This window comes from Misgurnus anguillicaudatus, unplaced genomic scaffold, assembly GCF_027580225.2.
Source record: "Misgurnus anguillicaudatus unplaced genomic scaffold, ASM2758022v2 HiC_scaffold_26, whole genome shotgun sequence".
In the NCBI taxonomy this organism is placed as follows: Eukaryota; Metazoa; Chordata; class Actinopteri; order Cypriniformes; family Cobitidae; genus Misgurnus; species Misgurnus anguillicaudatus.
This window is the reverse complement of record NW_027395276.1, coordinates 478,817-490,995: the sequence shown is the minus strand read 5'-3', so window position 1 is coordinate 490,995 and position 12,179 is coordinate 478,817. Positions and strand designations below refer to the sequence as shown.

Sequence of the window (12,179 nt, the reverse complement as noted above, 5' to 3'; positions counted from 1 at the left end):
AAATACATCCAATGACCATTTTTGTCCACAAATGCATATAATCCGTGAAATGTAGATATATTGTCCATTGTTTACATCAGATTTCACATGAACGTCTTGTAATAGAATATAATATACAATCTGAGAAATATTTACATCGTAACACTTGTATATGAGATTACACTCGCGTTCAAAACTGCGGTCAAACATTGTTTCTAAAAGTAGGCGGGAGTATAATATCCAAACAGTGCTGTCAAATATCATGACGTCTAGCTCGCTTGTTCCTTCAATGACTTTGTGGAAAATATTGATACACTCTTAAAACAAATGTGTTAAAAACAACACAACATGTGTTATTTTTTACACATGTTCTGAGTGTGCGCAGGGACAACACATGTTGAGTTAAATTTAACACAGAATATGTGTTATAAAATGCAACACAAAAAATGTGTTGCTTCAGTAAACACATTAATGTGTAACTTTCTATTAATTTAACACAACTGTGTGTTACCCAGTAATTGTTTAGTTTTAATATAAAAGAGAAAAAAAACATACGATTTGTAAACTTTAAATAATGAAATCAAGCAGACAACTATTAAATATTGTTCACAAACGATTTATTTGTAAAATAATAAATATTTGACAATTAATGCTAGCATGAAAATATGCTAGTACTGTATGTTGCAAGATGTATGCTAATTTAAATAAATTTAAGTGCAAGTATAATCACTTCAAACATACATTACATTTATACATAAAAAACACCATTTATAAAATAATTCATTGAATTTAAAAGCACATGTGTTAAACATGTTGAAACAATGTCTGAAATCGTTTTCAACATGCAAGTTATCAAAAATTCTTACCTTGTCCTGAAACATTAACACGTTATTTTACATTAAGAAAAATACTTCAAATGAACTTGACAAGTGTATTCAAAGAAATTTCCATCACAAAATATTTAGGGGTGGTTTCCCGGACAGGGATAATCTTAATCCAGGACTAGGCCTTAGATTAATTAGGAAATATATCTGGTTTTAACAAACATGCCTTACTAAAAACATTACCTGTGTGCATTTTGAGGCAAAACAAAGGACACTGGTGTATTTTAAGATATGTCAGTGCAAGTTGTTTTCAGTTTGGACAGCTCTTAAAAATGTTTTAGTCTAGGACTAGTCTAATCCCTGTCCGGGAAACCGCCACACAGTGCATGCATTGGTTAAAACAGACTGCAATTTTGCGGTCCATTTTGAAACTCCATTGCCTTGGATTGTTTGCAAGAGGACTGGGACAAGGGTAGATCATATTCATACCAAAAAAAAAACTGAAGACAGTTGGCAGGGATACTTAAGGTTACTTAGCTAGTAAATTTGAAAAGTCTGTCTACCGCACAGGTCAGATTGTAAACATCAAGTAGAAAGGCAAGAGAATCATTCATTGCGAATTCATGTCCTGAAGAACCGCTGGAAACCAACTGTGGCTGAGCTGATTTTAGACACCTTTTCATCATTTAGTAAGCAAAGAGGTCATGCTGGTACCAGCCTACAGAAATGAAACAATATACATCATTAGAAAATGTTGTTGCATGAAAATTACTTATTTTATATAAAGTTTTTAGTCACAAAGCTTACCGCCACCAAGTCCCAGTCTGAGACAGCAGAATTCACACAGCAATAGATCTGGGTGTGGTAAACATGCAGGTCACATGCAAAATATAAATTATGAGAAAAAATTATTTAAAAAGGATTACTTTTATATCTTACATTAAATATCTTACATTACATTTCTTCTCTAAAGATGCTATTTCCCTGAGTTTCTCAATAATTGTCACCTCCAATTTCCTGATAAACATGTCTTCTTTCCTATCGGTAAGTCTGGAAAACTCGATGTCCACCTTCAGTAAATTTAATAAGAAATATTAATATTGAAATGATGAAACACTTTGTGTAAAGTTATCTGCAGTTAAGTTTATTACAAAGACTGGCATGTCCAGACATTGGGGATATTCCTTAAAGATTTCACCAACAGTTGGTGATTTTGTCATTACCTGTATCCATTCTTTATTGATGATGTCCTCTCACATCAACTCCATTGAAGCTTCCGTCTGATGTTCTGTAGTCTCATTTTTATAAATCCACTGTGTGATGGCCCATCAAAAAAAAGAAAAAAGCTCCTATCATGATCAATGCAAAAATAGCACTAAGTTAGAGTCAAGTACAGTTTTTATACACATTGTCAAGTAAGTAATTTCATACACATTAATGAAGTATGTAAAAGCATCCTTACAGTACATGTCCCTCATTTTGACCAAATGAGACCATAATCCAACAACACAATCTCCTTTGCGAGTTCCAGCTTTTCTTTTTCAGATGGATAGCTAGCTGAAAAAGATTACAAACAAACATTGACACAAGAACTGTGATTTACATTTAGTAGCACAAGACTACACCCATTTAATTCACTACCCCTAGCACTTCAGCCTTACTGCAAGCAGTGAAAGGTTCGTAAAGTTTGACTCCTTACATTTAGACCACTACTACGTTATGTTGAACGCGAGGGCGCGACACGAAAATAAAAAACATTATTATAAAATGTGGCGGTGCGTCCAGTATGTTACAGCATCACCGAATAATAATGAGTTTTACCGTCTTTTGTCTCGTCATGCCGCTCACAGGTGTACAGTACGTTAGGTACAGTGACGTGCATACTGTTCCACCATGTGCTTAACCAAACGCGACGAGGCGTCGCGATAATAGAAAGGCATAATTTATAATATCCCGTCCTATTAACGTCAGGACATAAACTGAAAAGAAACCCGTTACCGCGTGTCACATCTATTTAGGACACTGTGTTAAAGATTTACGTTAAAGTGCTGTAAGTGTCACACATACTTACTAACCCGTAGTCCAATGTGCCTTTCATTAAACAATGACTGCTATCATGAATCTCCAAACGTAACTTTGCAAAACGAGCGAGCATTTAACGTTACCACAATAAAGTTTAAATGAACAGTCTCCTGCACAATTGATGCTAAAGTTTCTTACACTATATGAAAAATAGATATCATATTATAACGGTAATTTTTTATTTAATTTCTTACCTGATGCAGACAGGAACATTCTTGACCTCTTGACTGGAAATGCGGTTGAAAAAAGAACGTCACAGCGCAGGCGCAACACAATATGCGTTCTTGTCTGTTTTTTTCTCCTCAATAAAACAAATACAAAATAGACTGCCAAGGCGCAATAATAATGTTCACGAATTTCATAATAATAAAATAATAATAACACACGCAAAAAAATATACAACAATGCGTGGTTGTCTGTCCAAGTGAAACGTCATCAGCTGACTCGTGTGAACTTACAACAGCCACCAATGGAAGAGAACGCCTGCATAATGTTTGAAATATTACTCTTATTGTGTCACAAAATGTAAATTCAAAAGCTATTTAGGCGAGAATGTATGTATAAAAAGATCAAATGTGCGGTCGGTTAATAAAGATAGCGTTTATTAAAAAATCTGCTCCGACTCTTTCGGAGTTCTGATCCATACAACCACCGGATACTCAGCGCTAATGTACCCCGCCCAACGCAGCTTGATCTCGGCAAGTCCTTATCAAAATCCCCTCTGGCTGTTATGTGGTAGTAGTGGTTAACAGTAGATATATTTTGGTTAACAGTAGATATATTTTATTTTGTTACTTCGTTTAAATATAAATCATCATTAAATTACAATAATTATGCATTTTATTTTATGGTTTACTGGTAAACGTGTTTTACACATTCATTGTGTAAGCAGTTAAGCATAATATTTACACATTATGTGTCAGTTCTAACACAAAAATGTGTTGGAATCCTTTTACACATATTTTGTGTAAAATTTTAACACATCAATTTTAAGAGTGTAGACAGAACGAAGCCAATTAGATAATGAATCCAATGATCTTTGTGTGACGTTTTATTTCCTTGTGTGGAAACGTCATTTTATACGCTTACATAAGGATAAATAATAATAAGAACTAACGTGTATGCATGTAAACAAAAGACTTTTATTTTGGGGCTGACCGGCACTTAGAAAAGGCACTAGTCTTACAAAAACCCTTGCAAGAACCTAATTTTTGGGCCTATTGACCTCAAACGTGAAATATAACTTCTTTAGACTTGTGGCTTTGGGATCATTGCATTTCTAGGTTTCATACACATATTTATCATTAAGATTTTTAGTATTAAAAGATGTTATGCAAAAAAATATTACAATGTACTTCAGCTTCTCTAACTTTTTTAATTTTTATCTTAAAATAATTTTGAAACCTGGAAAATGAAACTCAAAGTTCATGGTTTGGGTCAAAGTGGGGGTGCTTTTCAAGAGGTTAATATGGACTATGCTTTTACTATCATTAAAAAAAAACCCTACCACATTTTTTCTAGAGATAAATAAATGGCTCTGATGGCGGTATCTTTGCATTGCACCATGGGATGTCATTTTCAGACCGAGTCAAGACAGAGTCTTTGAAGGAACAAGTTCAAGACGAGTCCGAGAAAGCAGAAATCGGTCTCGAGTCCGGTCTCGGACATCATTACAGCTATCTCTTTAAGGCATTCAGAAGAGGTGATAAAAACTGACTAAAAAGTTAATTCCAGTACTTACAATCCAGTTTTAGCAAGGGCATCATGATAACTCACGATAACGAAAGTGCATATAAGTTAGTAGGTTTGGGTTTGGTGGACTAGATCTGTTTCCAATTACACATGCTGTTGACTACACAAATTACCATCCAGTGACATCTCCTCAAAAAGGCAATCATGCTTATAGAAATAGCCTTCTTTGTTAAATAATTTGTAGGGTTTGTTTTTTAATAATTAAATCTTTATTCTGAAAGGTTTAACATTTGAAAAATTGTACTGCATGTGTGAGTAGTCGCTGTAGTATTTTTTGGATTATTTGTGCATGTCTTTTATTTCAGAGAGATTTTAATTGCGTTCAAGTCACTGTTTCATTGAACAGAGATCTCCAATTAACAGAACACAATCCAGATCACCATTCAAGATCTTTTCCAGCTGGACTGCTAATCATTTCTCATAGATTCTCATAATATAACTATAAACAAAATGTTTTTGTTCTCCATACAGAATTTATTTACATTGAAATCGCAATTGTAGGAAACAGTAAATCAGCTCAATGATTTTTGTTTGTTTAATTGCCCAGATTCATGTAATGCAACCCGGTCAGTGATTGTTAACATATAAATCAAAAATGATTGTTATAATCTAATACTGCATCTGTTTTTAATGAAACATTATTTTTGTGTGATAGTTTTGCATGCTGGGACCAGCATGAGATGATGGTTTGCTGGTCCTCAGCATAAGATGCTGCCCTGTAAAAAGAATGCAGCATGCAGTGAGTCAACTCAACCTTAGTTTTGACTTGTGATAAGTAAGACAAGTTGAAATTGTTTAACTTAATTTGTTAAGTTAAAGTAACACAAAAAGTCATTTATGGATATTTTATTACAAAAATCTTACATATTATGGCTTTAATATAGTTTGTTTTATTTTGAAAAGAAAAAATCCACCTGTCATTGTCACATCACATTCACAGATCAATTGTGTACTAGAATGTACAATTTCATACAAAATCCTTTCTTGAACTCTCTCGCCCTACAGTATTTATGACTTAGTAGGACTTATATGTCCACAGATGAAAGCCTTTATCAGCATTACTGTGTCCTTCTCATTTAGGACAGCTCTCAAACATCTAAACGACATCCAAACATTTCTTTTATATTGAACAAGTAATCTAAATATCATATTTATATTTAAAAAACAAGCAATTCCTTTAAAAGGCATGAAAAAGGTCTATAGCAGTGCTCGCCATGTGCCCGTGGGCACCAGGTTATATTTTAAAAAAGTAGCCCTCCAGATTGTTTTATCCATTGTGGTAGCCCTTGCTCACAAAACGGGTGGAGACCCCTGGTCTATAACATTGGAGCTGAAACAATGTTGGAGGACATCAAAATCTGTTTGGCAAAAACAAATCCATGTCCACTGCTGCCATCTACAGGTCCAAATCTAAACATTTAAGAATAATTCTGACATCAATGATACAAATACTTTTCTGAAAAGACCAAAACGGAAAATAATACATTTACCATGTGTTCACATAAATAATATAGCACTGCTAAAGTGAGTGGTGGTATTTTAATAAACATGTAGGATAATAATATTTAAACATTTCTACCTAGGACTAAATATTAAGAACTGCAAGCACAGACCAAACGTTTTTCAGCACTATTATGCTGTTGTATGCTACATGTGAATAGCTATATTGATTGATAATAAACTTATAAAAAAAATAGTATACATTTTACTGTTTTGTGATTTGATTATCTTAGTTTTGCACATTTTAACATATCACACAAGCACAATTTTTACCTTTGATGGTAAAGAACATTTTTAACCTGCTTATTCTCCTTCTTATTGAATTAAAACACATGGGGTTGCTTGAAAACGTTTATTGTAAATGAAAGGGGCAAGTGGGATAGGAAACATTTGTATGGGGGCATTATTTTTTTAAATAATTTTGTTTTATTTTGTAATCGTTCACTGTAAAAAAAAAATTCTGTAGAAATTACAATGTTATTGCAGCCGGGTTGCCGGTAATTTACCCTAAATTTTAATTTATGTTATTTACTGGCAAGACTTTGTACAAAGTTAAATAAATTTGAAATATTAACAAGTCTTTATCTTTACAGAATAAAACTATACAATAACAGCCTCATGCAAAGCATTCTGGGAACCAGAAATCATCATCAACCTTTTTTCTGTTTTTTTTTTTTGCTCCAGATTTTGTTACCCAGAATGTTTTGCTTGATGCTGTTTTTTTAGTTTTACTCTGCAAAGATAAAGACTTGTAAATGTTTAATGTTCATTTAGCTTTGAACAAAATGTTGCCAGTAAAAAACATAAATGTAAATTTACGGTAAGTTACCGGCAACCCAACAAGTCTAAAAATGTTTCATGTTCATTTAACTTTGAACAAAATGTTGCCAGTAAATAACAAAATGTAAAATCTTCGGTAAGTTACTGGCAGCTAGTTGCCAGTAATACCCAGTAATAATGTAATTTCTACAGAAATTTTTTACAGTGTATGGAATTTTTTTTACAGTGTTGTGAAAAAGCTGAAGATTATTTAGACATTATCTGTATGTGTTCTGCAGTAAAAAAAAAAATAACACCAGCATACAAGATGTAAAGCCAATTTCATTTTTAAACTTGAACTCTTTCTTTAAGGTGATCCTCAAAAGCCACTTAGCATGTTGATAATCAATGAATTATTATCATTCATTATCAAATTCTTAATCCAAACTTTAACTCTTAAAAATAAAGATGCTAAAGGATTCTTCACAGTGATGCCACTTTCAGTCAAAGTTAAGTTAAGTCTTAAAATAACCATTTCTTTCTTTTTATTTAAAGGGTCGATTCATGATTTTGCTTTTACTTTGGTGTGTATAAGTACATATTAAAGATATGCAAATGTAAACGATGACGCAAGTTATAGTCTCCAACGTAAATTTTTTTTCTTGAACTTCAACAAACACACGGATTGTAGGCAACAGTTTACTTCCTGGGATTGGTGATGTAGTACAGACCGACATTATCATAATTCCTCTCGCTTTGACTCACAGCCTGTAAGTTAACTCCAGTTAGCATTGCATTGTGAGTGAATCTTTCAAACATGGTAAGGAGCGTCACGTTTCTGGCTGACATCTGAGATATTCAGACCAATCACAACATACAGATTAGCTGACCAATCAGGGACACAGAGCTTTACAAATCCGTGCATTTCAGGAAAAGAGTAAAATCTGGATCTACAAAAATGTATGGTATGTGGAAAATAATGTGTTTTTTGACACACTGTATTATACAAAATACACAAAATAACGTTGTTTTTTTAGCAATAAAATATGTGCTCTTTTATTCACTTGAAAGACTCTTTTGTGTAACAGAAAGATTTTTTTTTTTTTAGAAAGCATACATCCAAAAATGGTTCTTCTATGACATTGTGAAGCACCAGATCTAAGATTTACAGCATATAGCGATCGCTTTTGCATATTGTCTCATATAAATCAATCGGTTGACCTCGGTGCATCTGGAATATTCATACTTTTTTGGTAAGAAATCGTGCTAAGTTTTGTATGTGTTTTATAGTAGGCTATATAATAAATTAATGGGCACGCTATTTGCTTCATTTAAATTGAAATCATCAATGCCATCTTTGCAAAATTATACCCCAATATATAATTTCATACCCCATACACTCTCAGAAATAAAAGTACAAAAGTTGTCACTGGAACAATATTTTAAAGAAAGTTCCTAATATGTATTACCATAGATATCTACCTATATCTATATATATTAGTATATATTAGTTAGATATATATTAGTTATATTTTTTGTCAGTACATTTGTTTTCCATCCCAGCTATCAGGAGTTGCTGACATGTGCTTTACACACCCATCTCAGAAATCAACATATAATGAAGACATTTACTTTCATACCTCCAGAACACTTTTTGTCATGTATCTTAATAAAACCACATCAAAACTTTTCATATATACATATATATATCCAGGTCATCTTTTCTCTTTTGTTAGAAGAATCATGCATGTTCAGCATAACTGGTTTATGTAAAATCAACTGACTTTGTCCTCTGAAACAGTAATCTAAGTTTGAACCACAAGATGGCACTATTTGGAGTTCGCTGGTTCTCTATCTGCTATATACAACAGTGTATTTAGTAAATAAAACTTTATGTTACTGATTCTTAAGATATAAGAGACAAAAACACATTTTAGGTATTCATTCATTAAAGCTGTATAATATATATTCATTAAATGTATTAAATATATATCATGAAAATACAACTACCGGTTTCGAAACAATTCTTTGTACTTTATGTAGGCTATAGTTTTTTCAACATTACAGAATAATAATACATTTGTCCAAACTATAGCATAACACAAATGTTACTGTGGGAATTATGTTGTGACTTAAAGAATCCAAAATAAATCAAAACTTGTCATTTTATCAAGAAGCTGGATGAATTTGGAAGAATATTAAAGAAGTTCACATTTAATCTGGACTCTTATTGGCTGCTGTTTCTTCAAAATTCAGTCAAAAGTCATCAATTTATGTATTTATTTATTTAAATTACATTTTTTTTGTTTTCTAATAACAGAAATGAATCTGTTTGGCACAGGTATATTTTTGTTTTTGAAATATACTGAAATGTTTAAGCATCTAATCAAACATATTTAGATCAAATGATTTTAAGATCATTGTTAACATTTCAGTCAAGTGTTTCTATACAAGTTTTTCCAAATGTTTAATTATGTGAATTTGGAGGCCAAGTGGCCAACAGAAATTCACCATTGTGTCCTTTGAACCACTCCTTGCTGATTCTGGCAGTGTGGCATGGCGCATTCTCCTCTTGGTAATGGCCATCACTGGCAGGGAACACAGTTGCCATGAATGGGTGCACTTAATCATCAACGGTTTTCAGATACCTAAAGCTGTCCGAGATGGTGCAGTTGTGATAATGGGTGTGATAACTGTCCCAAAAAAACATTGCCAGCCCGTATCTGCCCAACAGTTCATTCAGCTGCCATGTCCTCTGAGGGTAATTGCCGTATTCCTCCTTGGCCATCAATGTGATGCACCAGGAATCACAATGATCTTGGGCCCATTTCATGCATTATTGGCGTTGCCATCCAATTAGCATGGGGACCTGGCTGGTCACCACTGTTGTACAGTAGCTGCTGGTAATTTGTCACACTGTGGCCATGTGGTCGGGTCACTGTGAATAATGAGCGACAGTCTCTTCTACCCTCTGGCATCAATGAGCTTCAGACACACAGGTGGACGCTATCATTTTTGTTCCAAGACACAGTGGCAACACAATTTGTCATCTATCAAAATCCGATAAATGACAGCTTTATCCCTTCAGACACCAAAGACTGACAGAAACTAGTCATTGGGCGCTATATTCGCTGAATGCTGTTTTCATTAAAATCCTAACCCTAAACCCAACATCTCGCGAGATTTAGGCCGTAACTGTATCCCTTCTAGCCAAAAACAGAAGATTGGGTGTACGTCCAGCAGGTGGCGGCACGAGCTCTTTTGCGGTTGCACTCGCTTTCATGTTTCCGCTGCAGGAGAAGAAGACCGAAGACTGATCTCTGATCAGTGTTCAAGAAACCCTGCAAGAAAGTCAGGAGTCTCCCCGCGATCGCTGTGGCGGAGACGAGAGGTTGCCATCTGCGGCACGGAAGGGGAAGCGCTGCCGTGGGATCAGACTGTCCTGCTGCAGGATTGTCTTTCTGCAGACTGCCGTCCGTGAAAAGTATTGACATAAAGACACGGGCCGAGGTGTCGCGTGCAGGGAAGCGTCCTCCGAGCACTCGCTTTCGTCTCGTCCGCGCTCCCGCCAGAGAGTCGCCCGTGTCTCGCGCACGATGGGAAACGCCGCTACCGCCAAGAAAGGCAATGAGCTGGAGAGCGGTAAGCGATCATCAGTGTTAATAACATTTTATTGTTCAACTTTTAAACAAGATCACTTTCAGATTCATAGTGGCGGGTTAATATTTGTTGGACTTGTTAGCTAGGGATAATGTGAGTTTGGGTTAGTGAGTTTGGATAATGCAAACGTCTGTAATGCAAATGCGCTTTTAAAACACAACTGCACGGTAACGAGAGATGTTTATCTTGTGTTAATCATAATAATCACGAGAGTTTTAGTATTTAAAACCCACTGCTGTAGTTGCTTGTCATCTGGAAACCCTTGAGTGAGTAAAACTAGCTTAACCAAAGGCCTAATGCAGTTAGTGGTATTTATGTTTAGTACACAAAAGTGATATTATTATATATACGAGTCGTTAAATTGCAGTAAATGGGCCGTGTAAAAACTGTTTGTATTTTGTGACCTCTGTTTATAGTATGCGATAAAGCCCAAAGGTTAGCGGCTAGTAAGCTATCTGCTAGGTGGGCCCGGACAGATGGTCGTGATGCTCAGCTTTTATCAGAAGAAACACTCAGACAAACAAGATCTCTTATCGTTCACACGTGTTTTTTTATTTTTAAGTTTAAATTGGTTAATCTGCCATGTAAACAGTATGCATTTTATGTGGTTAATTTAGTTGTGTTTTGCTGTAAAGCAGTGTTTGAAGGGTGTATAAAATGAGCATTAGTTGTCAGGTCAGGCCTGTTGACATCAGTAAACAACACGAAGCTACTTAAATTGGAAACGCTTGTGACTGGTTTGGTATTTTTTACATTAACGCGTTAAGAGCTTACTTAAAGGGGTCATGTTATGAGATTTTTTTAAAGATGTAACATAATTCTTTGGTGTCCCTAAAGTACGTATGCGAAGTTATAGCTCAAAATACCCCATATATAATTTATTATAGCATGTTAAAAATGCCACTTTGTAGGTGTGAACAAAAATGGGTGTGTCCTTTAAAATTCAAATGAGCTGATGAAACGCAAACACTGATCAATGATGGTGGTTTGTTGAAATTGAAACTCAATTGTGCTGTCAATTATTTGTTTTTATTTTCTTTCTTTGTGCACTAAAGGGCAGTGCCGTGGTTGGATAGTGCAGATTAAGGGGCGTTATTATTGTACTTGCGTCACAAAGCAGGCGAAATCTGAATGACTTCATTTTTTACATGCTTGCATAAAATGTTTTACCAAAAGTTACTGGGTTGATCTTTTTCACATTTTCTAGGTTGATAAAAGCACTGGGGACCCAGTTATATCACATAAACATGAAAAAAGTCAGATTTTCATGATATGACCCCTTTAAGTTCTTCCATACATTTAGGATAAAGCACTTCAGTGTGTTTCATGTCCCTTCATGGTTTGTACTCAAACGTGTATGAAATAATCAAAGCTTTCCGCTTCTTATTTTGTTTATAGAGATATTAATATTGATGACGGTAAATTTACGTGTCCAGCTACTAAGAGAGCTAAGTTGATGCCACCCAAAAGCAAATAATCTGCAGCTTTCTAAAAAACAAACAAACCAATTGGTAGTCCCAGTTTGACATGTTTTAAATGGAGAATTTATATTTACACAGCCTTTATCTTTTTAGATGTGTTCATAGAGACCAAAAGTGGCAAATCGTCATAATAAGATAGTCC

At 34.6% G+C, this 12,179-nt stretch overlaps 1 protein-coding gene and 2 long non-coding RNA genes across 3 annotated transcripts in view; 1 reads left to right on the top strand and 2 right to left on the bottom strand.

Annotated features, from left to right (window-relative positions):
• Nucleotides 1–293: 293 nt before the first annotated feature.
• Nucleotides 294–2,016, bottom strand: LOC129442072 (uncharacterized). Its single transcript, XR_012368234.1, has 3 exons — nucleotides 1,811–2,016; nucleotides 1,611–1,658; nucleotides 294–1,521 (listed from the first exon to the last, which is right to left on the bottom strand). It is a non-coding gene; the product is annotated as an uncharacterized lncRNA (long non-coding RNA).
• A 17-nt stretch (nucleotides 2,017–2,033) lies between these two features.
• On the bottom strand, nucleotides 2,034–3,882 carry LOC141362415 (uncharacterized). Its single transcript, XR_012368233.1, has 3 exons — nucleotides 3,080–3,882; nucleotides 2,266–2,360; nucleotides 2,034–2,116 (listed from the first exon to the last, which is right to left on the bottom strand). It is a non-coding gene; the product is annotated as an uncharacterized lncRNA (long non-coding RNA).
• Nucleotides 3,883–10,186: 6,304 nt separating this feature from the next.
• The window catches only part of LOC129443123 (cAMP-dependent protein kinase catalytic subunit beta), a 35,003-nt gene continuing 33,010 nt past the window's right edge, over nucleotides 10,187–12,179 (top strand). The window contains exon 1 of the mRNA XM_073864366.1: nucleotides 10,187–10,538. Coding sequence (XP_073720467.1) covers nucleotides 10,493–10,538 — 46 coding nt within the window. The 5' untranslated portion in view covers nucleotides 10,187–10,492. The remainder of the gene's footprint in view (nucleotides 10,539–12,179) is intronic.